Source organism: Rhamphochromis sp. 'chilingali' (genome assembly GCF_963969265.1).
Source record: "Rhamphochromis sp. 'chilingali' genome assembly, chromosome: 15".
NCBI lineage: Eukaryota > Metazoa > Chordata > Actinopteri > Cichliformes > Cichlidae > Rhamphochromis > Rhamphochromis sp. 'chilingali'.
This window is the reverse complement of record NC_137942.1, coordinates 5039809-5058098: the sequence shown is the minus strand read 5'-3', so window position 1 is coordinate 5058098 and position 18290 is coordinate 5039809. Positions and strand designations below refer to the sequence as shown.

At 42.7% G+C, this 18290-nt stretch overlaps 1 protein-coding gene across 2 annotated transcripts in view; it reads left to right on the top strand.

Moving 5' to 3' along the window:
• The first annotated feature begins 1897 nt into the window (after positions 1 to 1897).
• The window catches only part of ppfia3 (PTPRF interacting protein alpha 3), a 35560-nt gene continuing 19167 nt past the window's right edge, over positions 1898 to 18290 (top strand). For both annotated transcript variants that reach the window (XM_080906119.1, XM_080906120.1), the window contains exons 1-12: positions 1898 to 2043; positions 3085 to 3859; positions 11393 to 11494; positions 11659 to 11898; positions 12001 to 12060; positions 13819 to 13947; positions 14077 to 14169; positions 14653 to 14705; positions 15311 to 15404; positions 15617 to 15751; positions 16558 to 16641; positions 16915 to 17046. In XM_080906119.1, coding sequence (XP_080762245.1) covers positions 3506 to 3859; positions 11393 to 11494; positions 11659 to 11898; positions 12001 to 12060; positions 13819 to 13947; positions 14077 to 14169; positions 14653 to 14705; positions 15311 to 15404; positions 15617 to 15751; positions 16558 to 16641; positions 16915 to 17046 — 1476 coding nt within the window. In that variant the 5' untranslated portion in view covers positions 1898 to 2043; positions 3085 to 3505. The remainder of the gene's footprint in view (positions 2044 to 3084; positions 3860 to 11392; positions 11495 to 11658; positions 11899 to 12000; positions 12061 to 13818; positions 13948 to 14076; positions 14170 to 14652; positions 14706 to 15310; positions 15405 to 15616; positions 15752 to 16557; positions 16642 to 16914; positions 17047 to 18290) is intronic.

Sequence of the window (18290 nt, the reverse complement as noted above, 5' to 3'; positions counted from 1 at the left end):
CGGATAAGCACGGAGAAAAGGCGAGGAGAGGCAGCTGGAAAGAAATGTGGGGATGTGAGGATGGGAGGTTTAAAAACGTGAAAGCCGGTAAGAGCGTGTTTCTTTAAGAGACAGCGTCTTCACGAGGAGAGAAAACGATTGGAGGTCGTCAAGCTTCACAGAAACAGCAGGAAGGGAGGCGGAAAAGCTCGAGTTTGTCTTTAATATAAACCTCTTTGAAGCGTTCATTTTGTTCAGTCACGGCTCATTTTTCCCCACAGAGCAACTTTATAATAACATATTTATTATTTCCGAGGGGCAAAAAAAGGTAAATATGTTCACGGTCCCTCTCTGATGTTTTTTTCTGAATCAGGCTACTCATTCTGTCCTGAAAATTCAGTGTTTTCACGTGTTTAACAGCTTTACTTGCACGAAGTTCCACTCAAATATATATCTCAGTTAAAAGAGAAAGATTGGGTAAATCCAAAAACATATTTTAAAAAAATAAATAAACTAGAAATACAGCAGATATAGATTACATTTGTTTTCTATCCTAGTTTACAATCTCCTGATTTGTCCTTTGACCTTTATGTTTTGGTTAGAATTACTTTAAATAAAAAATCACTGTAATGAAATGTGGAAAGTGGGCACCATGGATAAAACGGTACGGTACTTGTCCATTTATATACTCATCTTTTGGCTTGTGGGAAACAATTAGTCTCCTCGTGTTTAATGGATAAATCTTTAAACTCTTGAACTCTGACCTCAAAACTGCATTTATACTGAATCTGATTTTAAAATGGAAATAAGAAATAAGATTTGAAAATTCTTTCTTTTTCTCCTGGAAATTTGCTTCTAAGCACAATTTCTGCTAAATTCTTTCATAATTTAAATTCTTTCATAATTTAAATTCTTTCTTTTTTTAGGCTGTTTACTTAAAGAGTCAACACAGCAGATCATTTGCCTTCACCTCACCCTGTCTCGAGCATCCTCCTGTGTCACACTAACCCTCTGCATGTCCTCAGTCACTACATCCATGAAACTTCTCTGTGGTCTTCCTCTTTTCCTCCTGCCTGGTAGCTCCATTTTTAACATCCTTTCTCCAGTATATCCACATGTCCTCCTCTGCACAGGTCCAAACCCTCTCAGCCTGGTCTCTCCAACTTTGTCTCCAAACCGCTCAACCTGAGCTGTTCCTCACTGTTATTTCTATTTCTGTCCATTCTGAACATCTGAACATCTTCAGCTGCACTTCCTGTCTTTTTGTCAGTACCACCATCCCCAAACCATACATCAGAGCAGCTCTCACTAACATCTTGTACACCTTCTCTTTCACTCTTGCTGCTATCCTTCTGCCACATATCACCCCTGACACTCGTCTCCATCCGCTCCACCGCGCCTACCTAGTTGATCCCAGGTTTCCACCATCCACCTTCAGTGCCTCTACTCCCTGCAGCTTCACTGTTACACCTGTCTCCCTTCCATGCACAGACCTGTACTCTGTCTTGCTTCTACTGACTGATTCCTCTTCTCTTCAGAGTGTACCTCTCATCCATCTGCTCCCTACTCTTACTACAAATCATAATGCAATCTGCAAACACAGTAGTCCAGGCAGACTTCTGCCTGACCTCATCTGTCAACCAGTATGCCACCCCTCCATTGAAACTATGTTACTCCTCACTCACAGTTTAGCTTGCACCAGTCTCGCTGTTCTCATGCACTGTATGTCCTGCACCACCCTCACATTCTTCCCTTAAGAGACGTACACGTCTCTTACAATGTCATAAATAAATATTTTAAAGAAGAACCACATCCCTGGACTGCCAGTTTCACACTTTTATTCTGAAAGTCTTAACCGGATACCCCCCGTGTTCGCTACCTGCGCTTTGACGCAGCGGCTGAGCCGTGCTGTCTCTTCCACAGCAGAGAGAGGGAGGGGATGGGGCAAGCTGGTAACCGGGCTGTAACGGGGATAACCTGCAGCCTCCGTCTCTCAGCTGCTCCGATGGAGTGAACCGGGCCACGATGCGCGTTTATTTCCTTTCTCTGTCGCTCATGGAAAGGGTAAGGCACACGGATTGATCGGGGTGGCACGGTGATGTGCGGCACGCAGATGTAGCCGTGCGTTAGACGGTCCAGCTGTTTTTATGGGTGGGTGGGGGGGAGCAGGGTGGCGTGTGTGTGCGGGGTGGGGGGCAGTGGGGTGTTGATAGGAAATTGACGCCTTGCAGTCGGAATAAAGCCAAGCGCGGCGCGACGCTTTGGCGACATTTAGGTTCATCTTAGTGGCAAAAAAGGGAAATAATCCACTGATGTGTAATATCTCCGGCTTCAATCTCGTTAATTAGGCCTCCATCATTTACTGGATGATTGGCACCTCCCACCATGACGTGATAGCGGTGTGAGGCTATCCTGTGCAGCCTTTAAGCGCATGAATATACGCTGGTTTCCACATATTTGGATCATTTATTTTTCCGGAACAGTAATTAATTCCCTGTCTGACCACTCTGTTGTTAATAAGCCTTCGGGTTCGGGAGCCGTATTTCCTCCTGGATACAGCCCGCAATTACAATTCATGATGACACCCTATTGCCCCCCCTCCAAATAAATGTAAGAAACAGCGCCGCGTCTTTCTCCTGATGCTTGCTCCGTATTTGCGTGACGGCGTTTTGTGGACTCATTTCCGTACATCATGCGCATTCGTTATTACCATTATGGCTGTGGACGCGCGGATACATAAAGCCGAGACATACCCAGATGGATGAATTACTCCAAGAGTATCGCGATGCTGCTGTCAGTGTTAAGAGACAGCACTGCTGCTTTTGTGGTTTCAAAAAAAAGTGTCCCGTTATTGTGTGTGTGTGTGTGTGTGTGTGTGTGTGTGTGTGTGTGTGTGTGTGTGTGTGTGTGTGTGTGTGTGTGTGTGTGTGTGTGTGAAATGGATCCATATGAGTGTTGAGGACGGATCACAACCTGGCTCGCGTTGGATGCCTTCATCATTTTATTCTCCTCCAGCTCCTCTCAGCACCACATCCATCGCATATGTGCCTGAAAATGACCTCTCACTTTCTCTTCTTAATCCTCTTCTTCCTTCTCCTCTTCTAGGTTCACCTGGCACCTCAGTGAAGCCTGGGCCAGGGGGTCAGAGGTCGCCCACCAAACCTGCACTTCTCCCTCTTACCCCTACACCCCATCTCACCCCTTTCCTCCCCTTATACACCAGCCCCCTTTAGCTGCTGTCACCCTACACTGTCTTCTGTTCCAACAACTGGGACTGCCACCGTATAGCCTCACTCACAAATTCACAAAGCTGCCACGTCCATCCTCCCCCAGCACTTGTTTCTCGCCTGTGAGCCTCATCCAGTCAGCTTGAGAGGAAAGACCCCCCCCCGCACCCCCCAGAAAAAGATAAACAAACTAACTGTTGTGCATTTCATGACGAGGGCTGACCGGCCGCTCACCAGACACTCTGCCTAAGTGTCCTAGTCATCTTCTCAGATAACACCTCTCACACCCAGGCCTCAAGATGATGTGCGAGGTGATGCCCACCATCTCGGAGGACGGGCGCGGTGGAGGTGGAGGTGGCTCGTCTTCCCCGGCAGGGGGCGGAGGAGGAGGGATGGGTGGCGGAATGGGAAGCATTGGGGGCTACGGCAGCCGGGACCCGCGCGGTGGCGGCGGCGGTGGAGGCGGAGGCGATGAAGGAGGAAGCACAGGAAACCTGGAGTCGCTGATGGTGAACATGTTGACGGAGAGGGAGAGGCTGCTGGAGAGCCTGAGGGAGACGCAGGACAGTCTGGGGACGGCGCATCTACGCCTACGAGAGCTCGGCCACGAGAAGGAGTCCCTCCAGAGGCAGCTTTCCATCGCGCTGCCACAGGTACAGAGGGCGAGGCGAGGGGTCAGGGGGTTCAGGAGGATTGGCAGGAGCCAAACATACCAAGCTGAAAAAGACACATCACTATCTTAACACACACACACATATGTCTCATTTCTCTTCTTTAGCTGTCTTCTCCCTGAACATAAGAGGGCTTAAAGTGAAGTAGTTCACATTTCTGCTTCTCAAGGTCAGCTTGAAGGTGTGAGTGAAGGAGGGTCATGTAATGTAACAATATTCTGTGCAACAGGCCCAATCGTGGCCCTGTGCACACTCTAAGCCACAGGCAGAAGTGTACACGTGTCCCAAATGATAGTTTTTACTCTGCAAACAGCAATTCATGTGAAAATGTGAGTAGAATCTGCAGCCTGGTTGTTTCACAGTGTGGGTTTGGTAGCTAAATGCAATGCATCATCACCACAAATGCAATATTTACATCATTCTCTCCCACATTTTTGTTGCTCACAGTGCTGTGGACACTGAAGGCCATCCTGCAGTAACATACAGGGATACACCGTACAACGGGGAGGAAAAGGATACAGTTAGCAGGATAATGACTGGATTAATTGCAGTTGTCTATTTACGGGAACTTCATATTTTGTAGATTTATCAGAGCAGGGAAAAAAACGTTATGTGGTTCTTTATTATTATAACATAATTTACAAGTGTGCTGATTGACACATGGCTGTGAATTGAAGGTGAAGTGTTCCTTTAATGTGGTGGGGATCAAGCTGTGGGGCAGGGTCCACTGTTGGGTATCAGAGTCATTGCATGTAACAGGGAAAATATGGAGCGAAACTAAGCTGAAAATAATTGGACTCTAAACCAACCGAGAGTCTGCGGAGCTTCATTTCACTAAAATTCAACCTGAATTCTTTTTGTAATGTTTATTATTGAGAAAAAGTACGAAAACCGCAGCTTTAATTTAGATGTTTGTTACAAAAGAACAGGAATACTTGGCTTTTTTGGGCAAATAGTTATAAACGGTGATATAATGATTCGCATAATAGTCGATCATAATAATATTATAGTCTTAACAATAATATCTTAATATATATAGAAAATATTAAATAGGATATAATACCAATCAGTCAAATTCATCTTTAATTATATCTATAATTATAACAGCTGTGGGCCCTATTTTACTAAGTAATTAAGCTCAAAAGGCAAGTGCACAAAGCTGGGTCTGCTACCATAACTATATGAATGCATACAAAAAGAACAAATACACACATATTTATGATATTATATATACGCATTACTGACACTGTATTGATGAATATTCTTTAAAAAACACATCACAGGTATCTCCAGAGTTAAATGCACACAGGTTGTAACAAAAAAATGTATAATAAGCACTTAAGTAAACAAAGACGAGACATTTATGCCTTATACACCCAAGATATTGATGTATTGTGAATATGCATTTAAATACTTAGTAAACATCGTAGTACAGGAGATCTGAAAAAGTCACAAAGCTACTTACATGTATAAAACATCAATGGCATGATGAAAAGCTGTAGGTGGAATTATAAGTAGAAGTGCTGTTTTTGAAGTGCTGTAAAAGTAAATATTATGAGTAGAGCATTTCCTTCATCAGATGTTCTCATAGTGAAAATGGTTCCTTGTTGAATTATTGATACGTGAACCTATAAGCAGGATTTCAATGTGGGAGATGGTCCAGGTGGTGCTGAGTTGGGCTCCTTTGGGGGCGTTTAAACTACAGCAACATGGATAAAGATCGGTTTGGGTGTATGTGAATCAGCTGAAAAAAACAAACACTTCTCAGGCTGAAAATGAATCAGCAGAAAATCTGAGGATTTTTTTTAATGAAAAATCGCTGATAGAGTAAAAAAGTCTAGTTACAAATTCAAACATATGTTTTCTTAATCTCCCATGATAGAAAACTGAATAGTATTGAATTTGTGATGGTTAATTTGACATAATAGGATATTTTTAATAATATATACTGATAACATTCAAAGTAAGTCATAAGTTGATTATTAAAGTAGACACATGTTTATTCAACAGTCATAACAGACTTAATGCTGAAATCAGACTGCAATGTTTTCAGTGTGAGACTCTATTTTCTATGCATCATCACAATCTTATAGACTATAAAAAAAAATTTCTGGATAGTAATCAAGTACCAAATTAGAAATAGTCGAGTAAAGTACCTAAAACTTAAATATCAACAATTCAAATTTTAATAAAAACAGGTAAATAAATAAATACTACTGTAATACTAAACAATATTTTCTTACACCCGGACGTCAGGAACAACAGGTGTAACTGACGGAGCAATTAAGGGCTCGCTGCCACATCCTAACACATACACTGCTTTATCATCTTTTTTTACTTTGAATGGACCTTCAGGAAAAACAAAACAGACATTACATTGGACTCTAAGACTTTAATCTTATAATTGTGACTTTAAACTCACCACAAAGTCATTACTGAGGGCATTAATCAAGTGAGAAGTGGAGTCATTTTCCCTTAGGCTTTCATACACTCCGGCTCTTTTTGCAGCCAGTGATGTTGCCCTCTGCTGGCCATTAGGAAGAAAGCATTTAAGGCGCTTGAGCACCACTTTTCAGACACTGAGGCTACATCTATCTTAGATGGAGAGATGTTTTTCCATCTCACTTCTGTTTAGATTAGGTTAAATTTTGGTTGCTATATGAGTAAATTAAGTCTTTAAGGATCTTAAAAATACCTCAAAAACAGCACAAAGTCTTAAACGACCTTCTGAGCTTTTCAAATGTGATGCTAATATGTCTGTGGCACAGACTGGTCCTACCTGAAGCCCGGGGATGATGGCGCAGTGTTTCATTTGCCCCTGTAGCTCAGAAGCCATTATTATCCCACATCCCATGCCCGAGAGCTAATCATGTTGTAATTCCACTCAACATAGAAGAGCTCCGTCTCTATTTTCAGGCAGGAGTCATTGTTGGATGCCTCGGGCTGCAGTGTTGTCTCCCTCATTGTTAGTACCTATTTCTCTCTCTCTTGCCATGTCTGAAATATCAAAAATGGAATAACAGACGTAGCGGTGCTGCACGTTCTACCAGAGAATGAGTGGACATTAAAGGGCCGTGTTCCCTCAGTGAGAGGAGATCAATATGGTGCACACATCTGCAGAAGCACACAGATAGAGGAACACATGGACGACTGTGGCACATTCTACTGTAGATGAGTTCACCGAGTTTATCTGTGTGTGTGTGTAGACGTTGCCAGGAGAGGAAAAACAGGAGAGAGGGATGGAGTGAGCGACAGCACGGCTTGGAAAGAGAGAGGAAGAGAAAAAAAACCTGGTGATATGAAACTCACAGAGACTAACAAATCAAGTCCATTTGCATATTGCTGCATGCTAATGAGGTCTGGAGTGTGTTTTAGATGGTGTGTATCATGACGGGGGAAGATTGACATGGATGAAGGTGGGATTTAGTGGTAAAAACATCAGGTCAGTCATGACGCTAAGAGATTTCCATCATCTACCTGACCGAAGTGATGCAAAGTGTCTTGTTATGGGGTCTGTTTCACACCATCCTTTACACCAATTAATCCCAAAATTATAAAATCCTTTGGGCCCAGAACGTGCCATCTGTACACAGTAATTTCCTCCCTCGTCCTTCCTCTTCCATCTTTTCAAATAAGCCTCTTTCTTTTACTTGTTCCTCTGATCCTCCTCTATTTCAGCCCAGTGAGCACATCAGCTCAGAGGCTTGTTACAGACTGTACACACTGTACTTTATAAATGCGTTTTTGGCTGATAGAGAGTGTGAGGTAAGGCTCCTATTTGCTGCCGTGTGGGTAAACTGACCACTCTTAGCACGGAGCAAAGATAACAGCAGCCAGCGCGCATGCATCAGTACGCTTTACTGGCCCGTTTGCATAAGCATTTTCTTTCCAAAACACACATGCTTTGGTGCACACGTGCTCAGGGATGGTCATGTGCTCTGCATCATGTGTGCATCACGCCACGGTCACACACGAGAGGACAATCAGAGCATGGGCGGGCGCTTATGGTACACATTGTGTGCATGGTCGCGGGTGTGAGATTGCAGAAGCAAAAACACAACCTCAGCTGCTGAGAGCTGAAGTCGGCTTGAGCGAGCTGAGAATGTCACCCTCTCTGTTGATTTGTTGCCATAGATTTTGATTGTAACTATTATGTGGCTGACCTCACAAAATATACATAATTGGAGTAAATTACACAAAATCACAACATTTCAGTTGGACCGCTGTCAGTTGGAAAAAGAAAGACTGGGCTGGCCTAATTTACTCTCATGCTTGTTTAACCTCCAGGTTTTAATGATGGGAGATAGCGGTCCATGCTTATTGTGCAATTAAACCAATTTCAGGTGCAACGCCTGCAATAAACCCAGTGGTTAGATTTTATATCAAGGTCTGGACTCCATGAGCGCTGCGGTAGACATGGCAAAGACCGTACTGTAAGTGAGTCGTTTCCTTTTTCGGCCGCAGTGTAGCCGCTTTTCTGTGCAAGTATGCGTTGATTTAATGTGCTGGAATTCTTTGAGGCCAATGAGCTTTGAGCTTGTTAATGAAATCAAGATCTGTCAAACGGTTTGCTGTGTTTAATTGCACTGTAGGTTAACGGAAAAGATTGGCCGTAAAAGCCTCCTGTTGGCTTTTACTGCTGCGCGTTTCACTTTCTCTGGGATAGACGGCCAAAGCTGGAGAAGGTAACATACTCCTGTAACGATGAAATAAAGGAGTTTGGTCGGAAAAAATTTGCGGTCATTGAAATTATTTGCTTGTTTTGCCTCCACTTTGTTGACATTTATACTTATCATAAGAGGGTAAAATCCACTGAAAGGCACCATTAGAAATTAAATGCAGCATAAACATACCAACTTACAACCTTCCCTCCTCTTCTGAGGTTTAAGTGTGAACGTCTGAAGCACATTTAGTTAAAATATGAACGTACTTGGCATCATGTCTGTGAGCTTACCTGGTATCGACTTATAATGAGTAAATCTGTTTAGTGGGTTTGACCTGAGTGTTGGCTGATGACGTGGCCTCTCCACACGTGGCAGATAAGCCCAAGACAAGCGAGCGTTTTCCTCACAGATTGACATGACATGTCACGATCATATCAGTTTTTCTACTGGCCCAAAGATAACATGGGAGGGAGTAATGGACACATATATGCTGGTTTGCTGATGTAAAAGGTGCCTTTTGTCCTAAACATACACTTTGATGATTCAGAATATTGTGACTGCTTGGTTATGAGCCACAGATGCCACTTTGAAGACTGGTTAGCTTCAATTTTTCCTTGGAAAAAAATGGCACTAAACTTCACAGCATGGAGTCTTTTTTTTAGCTTTCATGTTTGTTTTTTAATTATTATTAATTTGGAAAACTGGCCAAAGTTAGAGGAGGTAACCCCATGCTGAGATCGTTCCAATCTAGTTAATCCAAAGTCTGGCAAGTTATTTGGTGGTTTCACATGCTCTCAGCCAATACTGAGTCAGCAGACAATAAAAAAAATCAATCAAAGGAGAATTTTTGGTCTACACCTTCTGTGCCAAGAAGTCATGAAAAAAGCTTTGATGATAGCATGCATTGACCATAGCGTTCTTTCAATATGCTTTTAAACATCGGAGCATTTATTTCTGCCCAGAGTTGCATTAATTTTTCACCAAGGTCTTGTATTGATGCTGGCTGAGTCGGACTGCTGTGGAAAATCTTCTCCAGCGTATCCCAAAGATTCTCAGTGGGTTTAAGGCCAATCCATGTGCAAACATGATGCCTGACGCTTCCAGAACCTCTCTTTCACAGTCTGAGTCTGATAAATCCTGCCATTGTTATTTTGGAATATCTCTGTGCCATCAGGGAAGAGAATTGATGGAATAACCTGCTCGATTGCTATATTCACGTAGTCAGCTGACCTCATTTTTTTGGCCAGATAACTTTGCTAAATAATAATGCATACTTTATTGAGCGCCGAGGGGAAATTACTCTCTCTGCATTTCACCCTTTCACTCAGTGAAGCAGTGGGCAGCTGCAAATCAGGTGCCCAGGGAGCAGTGTGTAGGGACAGCCCCTTGCTCAGGGATATTGCAGGGTAGCCATTCAGTGGATTTGAACCCTCAACCTTCCAATCATGGGGTGACCACACTACCTACTGAGCTATCCCTGCCTTGCATAGAGACCTGACTAAGCAACCCTAGATTATAACAGAGCCCCCCACAGGCTTGTACAATAGGCACTAAGTGGGATTGGTGCATTACTTCATATGATGCATCAATCAGGAAAATCTGGACTTTGTCTGATATTTATGCACCTGAGCAAACTGAAGCATTTTTAAAATAAGCCTCACTGATGAGTGGTTTTCTGAAAGTAACTAGAAAAACATTTTTCCATTAATATGAGGTATGCTGTCAAATATATACACCAAATATACAATCAGGAATACAGAAATTAATGTGAAAATAACTGAAATAAAACAAATGTACCATACCATACCAGCTTCATATATAAAGCACTTTAACATAAAACCAGGGTTCACAAAGTGCTGTGCATATACAAATAGCATAAGCAAAGTAAAATAAAATTATTACTAAATAAATAAGATAAAATAAAACATGTTAAAACAAATTGAGTCTAAAATATATATCTTTTAGAACAAGTTTTAAGAGATTTCAAAACAAATAAAAGGACTTTAAAAACTATCCTAAAATGTACAGGTAGCTTGATGGCAATAAAAACAAACTAATGAAAACAAAAATGATCCATTTACATCACACTTTCTAAATGAATTTGTGACTATCATCAATTTTCATATTGTTTTGCTGCATTTCATGATTTATTTATTAATTAAATCATTTATTTATTCCTGTATATGTTTTTGATGAAGGCAGTTTTGATTGCATATAGATTGGGGTCAAAATTAAAGCAAATAAAGGGACTCCAAAATGTAACAAAATGAGTTTGTTCAGTAAATTCTGTAAATTTCAACTATATGTATAGTTTAAAATTTGTACATATCTATATCTATATATCTATATATCTATATATATATATATATATATAGATAGATAGATAGATAGATAGATAGATAGATAGATAGATAGATAGATAGATAGATAGATAGATAGATAGATAGATAGATAGATAGATAGATAGAGATATATATAGATATATATAATTGGCTAAAGCTAGAAGACTTATCCAGCCTCATTAACGTGGAGTTACATTTTCTCCTCACTACATTTTTTGGTGTCTGATGGAGAAGCAGAAGCAGATTCATGTCTTATTTGCAAAGCATCTTTAAAATAAAAGAAAACCTTGCAGCTTCAATGTAAATCAGCTGTCACACATTTCCTGACTGAATTTGAACTTCCACCCGTACGTCCCACCTGCTTGACCTTTCTGTAATCATTCTTGGATGAATGAGAGGTAAAGCAGTGTGTGTGTGTGTGTGTGATCAGTATGTCTAACCTGCACTCATGACCTCATGCAGCAGCAGCACTGTTCAGTCAATAATAGCACCCTCTTGTGACCTTGCAGGAGTTTGCAGTGCTGACCAAAGAGCTGAACCTCTGCCGGGAACAGCTGCTGGAGAGAGAGGAGGAGATCGCGGAGCTGAAGGCAGAGAGGAACAACACACGAGTCAGTACACTTCCATGTCTGTTTTACGTTATGCTCTCCTCTGATCCTGGCATGCAACCTCGCCTTTTCTGAAAGACTTCACACGAGACAACGTAATCCTCTGAGACATATCAGAGGCGCACTGTGGTGAGCTTTTACTGCATGTGAACCACATGTGTTTCCAGCTGCTGCTCGAACATCTGGAGTGCCTGGTGTCCCGCCACGAGCGCAGCCTGAGGATGACCGTGGTGAAGAGGCAGGCCCAGTCTCCAGCCGGGGTCTCTAGTGAGGTGGAGGTCCTAAAGGCCCTCAAGTCCTTGTTCGAGCATCACAAAGCTCTGGATGAGAAAGTGCGCGAAAGGCTACGGGTAGCTCTGGAGCGCGTGTCGGTCCTGGAGGAGGAGCTACAGTCTTCCTCCCAAGAGGTGAGTCCCTGTTTCCCTCCCACTTAGTTTTCTTTTTAGATTAGAAATAGAAGATAATTACAGATGGGGCCTCTTTAATGATTCTCTTTGCCTTGTTTTTAGGTTCTCTCTTTAAGGGAGCAAATCAAACGACGCCAGCAAGGACTAGACAACGGCAAAGAGGTAATCGAGCGCATTTCATAGGCAATAACTGTACATACAGATCATAAAGCACAGTTAGTTTATTGTAGAGGACAGAAAACAGGTTGGTTTTAGAGTTGTGTTCATACTGACCTGTGATATTGTCACAGCAACACATATATACTCTCTGCATGCAGCAGAGCAAAGCTGAAAAAACATGGCTGACATTACAAACCGCTGTGTTGTTAGCGTATAGAAGGTTTCCCGTGCTGACCATCTGTAGCTAGGCTCATAGACCCGCATTGTGTCTGTTCGCATGGTCTTTGAGTACACAGTGTGAAGGATTATAGGAATGTTAACTAACACAAGAAAGGGAGTGACAGTGGAGTTCACCACAAAGAGAAAGAAGCACAAAAGAGCAGAAACAAAGACAGCTGAGAATTTTCATTGTCTCTAACATTCTGTTCACAGCAACGAGGCTGTTTGACTGTTGTGGCTTCCTTACTTTCCGAGGCGCAGCACAAACACGAGCAGGAGTGGTCTATAGTGTGCACGTGGGTCTGCAAAGCAAAGCTCTGACTTCAACACTTGTAGTTTAATATCAGAGAAACACTCATTGTTATACAAGTAACTTTTTAACATTAACAATAAAGCGTTTAATCATGTTTTGCTATCTTTTGCTATTTTTCCTCAGACTGCATACGTAGATCTTAAAGTGGGGGTACAAGAAATAAAAGCGGCTGCTGTTTAAGGCTGCATAAATCTTTCCTCACTCTGCAGCTGGAGCGTTGATCAGGTGCCACTGATTGCCAGAAGCTGCTGCAGTTATTGCAGTAACTGTATACAGTTTATTCTTAGATCAGTAGAACTGTCATATAGCTTACAGCCATCAGTGTCAGTTTATTCCCGTTAAGCAGCATTTCAGTCATTCTTCAAGGAGGAAGTTATGCACTGGTGGTTAGCACCGATGCCTCAAGGCAAGAAGGTCCTGAGTTTGAATCCCATCCGTCTCTGCATGTCAAATCAGTGAGCTAATTCATTAAATTGATGGTGGCTTGAGATGTTTTTATTAACATGTTATGTTCCTTGGTTACATAGATATCACAATATGATGTGTGTATTGTGTTGAAGTGTACTGATTATCAAATATTGTGAAACGGTCACAATTGGATGAGTTCTCATATAACCCACCCTCTATCTGTAACAGGATTTCTTAATTGCTTAAAAACTGTGCATTTCACAGTGTTAACGAGGAAAACTTACTCAAAATACTAACTGTTGTTTCTTTTTTTATGTACAAAAGCTTAACGAAAGAGGAAAACTGTGTAAAATCCCTGCTCCCACTTTGAAAGATGAACACATTGTAAAACCTGCACATTTACATGCACCTCTCATTCAATAACCAGAGCAGACCGACAATATATATACATTTTTTTAAACATGGGCGATTTAATAGAATTTAAAAAAATAGAGCATTTCACACATTTTTAAACCACTGTGTCACAAGATAGTCCTCTGAGTGGAAGATTAGGTTTCAGATGTTACAATAATGTTACTTTAACATATAGAAATGAAACATATTGTATTATAATTTTTATCTTACATTTCTGCAGATACAACTTTTTGCTCCACTACAATTAAATGTTGCAGAGTTCAAATTTAAGTTCTTAAATTTTGCTTCCTGGAGCGGAAAAAACACGACAGCAAAATCCCCGGAAAACCCATAAACTCTGGAAGTTTTATTCTTAATAATCATAATTTATCCTTTTTATATTAAATACAGTAAATCTTTTCTTTCAGAGGCTTCCCAACGGACCGTCCTCCATCCTGGACGACGGCGAAATTGACAGGCAGAGAGAGGGCGAGATAGAGAGACAGAGGTCAGAGCTGGGACAACTGAAAGAGCGACTGGCCCTCATGTGCAGACAGGTATTCGGTTCAGGAGTTCCTAAGGTCAAATGCTCTTAGCAAAACAAGCAAAATATCGCAAATCTGGAATGCTAACAGACAGAAAACGATGTGTGCCCGTTTAGCCTTGTATCCTTCATTTCCTGTCAGGTTGGCGAGATCGAGGAGCAGCTGACGTCTGCCAGGAGGGAGCTGGCCCGATCAGAGGAGACCAACCAGAAACTACAGAGGGATCTAAAGGAGGTGTGACACTCCGAGCTATGTTGTTCATACTTTTTTGTTGTGGTTACTATGCTGTTTGTTTACGTGGCTGCAGCAACTGTTGCTGTATGCAAATCACCGTGTAGCCGTGATGTCACTGGTAGAGCTGCAGGCGATTTTTCGCATGGATGTGGGCCGGTTAATCAGTCAGTGCGCTGGCAGCTGAGTGAAAGGCGTGTGGAGCGTTTTGGAATTAGAGGTAGTCGAGCGAGTTTAATCAGCAAACTTTTATTTCTTGCCACGGCCTGTATCCTCCCACCCAACCCCCACTCTCATTTCTGTTGGACATAACAGGGTGCTTCTGACATCTGTCAGCGATAACTATCAACCGGTCATTATCATTCCTTAACTAATAACAGTTCACACTGAGTGAATTATCTTTTTGAGAACGCCTCCTTGTAAATTTACCATTTGCTCTCTTACGCCTTTCTATTTGTTTCTCACGGTGGTTACATATTTTCACAGGCGCTCTGTCAAAGGGAAGACATGGAAGAGAGGATCACCACATTAGAGCGCAGGTTTGTGTTTTCTCTCCACGTCCATCAACACGGAGAAAGTGCAGGATGGAAAGCGCAATGAAGAAAATCTATAAAGACAGAAACAGTAGAATCGAAAAAGAACATTCAGAGCTATTGAATGTGCTAAACTATATTAGGTATAAATGTAGGGATTCATTCATGAATTTAATTATCTGCATATTCATTCCCCCTATTTGTTCCCATTTATTTTTTGTTTTGTTAATTTTTGAATTCATCTATTTGTTTCATAAAATTTCCTTGCATTTTGTCCCTAATTCATCTTTTTCCCATTTAAAATTGGCATTTTTATAAAAATCATGCAAATCTCATATGAAGTATGTCATATAAACTTTCCCTCCCAGAAACAAAATACATGAATAAAAACACAGATGAAATAAATAATTTTATTAATAAAATGAGCTCTATTTTTTTAAGGAATACAGAGCAAATTTAAACATTTAGTCTCATATTTTATAAATGGATTGTGTGCATTTACCCTGGATATTTATTATTTTTGGTAGATTTATTTCTTTATAGTTGACATGAAGATGACCTTTCTTCCAAAATCCCGTCCACTCACATCTCTGTTGGGGTCTGGTTTGCAGGTACCTGAGTGCCCAGAGGGAGGCGACTTCTCTCCATGACATAAAAGATAAGCTGGAAAATGAGCTGGCCAGCAAGGAGTCACTCCACAGACAGGTTAGGTTAACAGTCCCTTTCATCTCCATGCGTGTTCATGTCTCTGCTGCTGATTGGCAGCTTGGCTGTGTTTCGCATTGGCACAGAAAGAGCATCATTAGTGCCTTTTCTACTTCCCCCCCGACGGCTTTAAACATGTCTTTTTGCCCTCGGCAATCTTCTATTGCGGTCCGAGTTCCACCTGCACTCCCTGACATCCCGCTTTCCTGCAGAGTGAAGAGAAGAACCGGCAGCTTCAGGAGCGTCTTGATGATGCCAAACAGAAGCTGCAGCAAACCCTGCAGAGAGCTGAGACGCTGCCTGAGATCGAAGCCCAGCTCGCCCAGAGAGTGGCTGCACTCAACAAGGTGTGTACGTCCTAATCGGCCTCAGTAAACCCTTGTTGGTGTATTTTGGAGTGATCCGACAGGTTTGCCAAAGTCTTGCGAGCCTTTTTATCCCCAATCGTGTTTTTTTAAACAGCAAAATTTTCTAGAGACAAAATTTAGTACGTGGATGTGTGTGCACAAATTTGGTGCGAGCTGGAATGTGCAGCAATGCAGAGACTCAGTTGCATGCGTGAGTACATGCAGGCAGGTGCAAGCAGGAGCATTTGTAAGTGCATGTTTGTGTGCATTCACGCCCACATAAAGTGTAGGGGGAAAAAAACCACAAGATGTCAAAAGATAGAAGAATAGCAAATATTTTATCAAGCCGTGGCAGCAATACATAATCAGACAAGCTGAGATGAAAGCCCGCTCAGGGCACAGAGTGAGCACAGCTATTACATCCTTGGGTGCTCAGCACGCCAAGGACTGTACACCGCAAAAATTCTTCCTGACTGACTGATTTAATTGCATGCATGTTAACCTCTTGCATTCCCGTAAAAAAATGGTTTCCTCACACCAAAAAATTTGCATAGAAGTCGCTCTGCTCTTATTAGTCAAACCTCTTCAACGACTACTGCTTCTACATGTTCGGGCAGGAAGGCTGGCGTGGAAGGATAAGATTAATGTCCTGTAAGAAACAAGAAAACAAACTTTCCTGTTACACTGTGATCTGTACAGGCATGTAACTAATTGAAGGAATAAGTCAACAAGCTGTTCCTTTTGTGTTAATTTGTATTAGTGTTGCAACATGATTCAGGCTGTAACCTTGCTCTCCAATCGCTCAGGCGGAGGAGCGTCATGGTAACTTTGAGGAGCGACTGCGACAGATGGAGGCGCAACTGGAGGAGAAGAACCAGGAGCTACAGCGAGTGAGTCACGCTTGCTTTTCCATCTTTCTGTTTTCATCCTCCCCCTCTTTTCCTTTTGTCAGGATTTACTCTGCACAAAGGCGCACTAATTTTCTAAACCCTGTATTTGACCGTGCACATTCAGATTGAAGTCGTTGTCTCTCTCTCTCTCTCTCCCTCTGTCAAGCAGATTCCCTGTTATTAACTCTCCTCCCCCTCCTCCCTTCTCTCAGCCTCTGCACTGATTTTTAAAAATCTTTCCCTCTCGCTCATCTCGCTTACCCTGCCCCTCAGGCGAGGCAGAGGGAGAGGATGAATGACGAACACAACAAGCGCCTCTCTGACACGGTGGACAAGCTGCTGTCCGAGTCCAACGAGAGGCTGCAGCTCCATCTGAAGGAGAGGATGGCTGCCCTGGAAGAAAAGGTGACCACCTCCGACCACAGAAAGAGTTTCCAGCCAAAGATTTTTTAAATCAGAAATGCATTAACTGCAGTAAATATTATCTTAACCCACAAATTAACTCCTGGCCTCGGGTACCTTCACTCAATTCTCTGCCCTCCAGGAAGTGACCAGTTTAATCAGAATCAGAATCAGAATCAGAAAGGGGTTTATTGCCAAATGTTGAGCAGGTTTACAACATTAGGAAATTGCTGCGGTGCTTCAGTGCAAACATAGTGTCATAAATAGCACTTAAATAGACATGAAAAAATAAAAGTAGGAATAAGAATTAAAAGTGCTACGTAGAAAGATATGTGCATGAGATATACATGAGATATATACATGAGAATAAGAATAGAGTGCTACGTGGAAAGATATATACATGAGTGCAGGTGGTGATCAGTGCCAAACATGGAATGGTGCAGTGACACAGCGTAGGGTCATGTGTTAGTGGCGGGGACAGTCATATGGTTATTGTTCATGTGTCCAACAGCAGAGGGGAAGAAACTGTTCTTATGGCGAGAGGTTCTGGTGCGAATGGACCGGAGCCTCCTGCCTGAGGGGAGCAGGTCAAACAGACTGTGTCCAGGGTGAGAAGGGTCAGCTGAGATCCGAGCTGCACGCCGCAATGTCCTGGAGGTGTACAGGTCCTGCAGAGATGGGAGTCTGCAGCCAATCACCTTCTCAGCAGAGCGCACAACACGCTGCAGTCTCTGTTTGTCCCTGATAGTGGCTCCAGCGTACCACACGGTGATGGAGGAGGCGAGGATGGACTCGATGATTGCAGTGTAGAACTGCATCATCGTCCGTGTTGGCAGGTTGAATTTCTTCAGCTGCCTCAGGAAGTACATCCTCTGCTGGGCTTTCTTGATGACGGAGGTGATGGTGGGCTCCCACTTCAGGTCCTGGGTGATGGTGGTACCCAGGAAGCGGAATGAGTCCACAGAGGTGATGGGGGTGTCAGTCAGGATGATGGGGGGGAGTGGGGCTGTGTGCTTCCTGAAGTCCACAATAATCTCCACTGTCTTCTGGGCATTCAGCACCAGGTTGTTGTGGCTGCACCAGGACACCAGACGTTCAACCTCCCTCCTGTAGGCAGACTCATCCCCGTCCGCGATGAGCCCAATAACGGTGGTGTCATCTGCAAACTTGATTAGCTTGACAGACTGGTGGGTGGAGGTGCAGCAGTTGGTGTACAGGGAGAAGAGCAGGGGAGAAAGAACACAGCC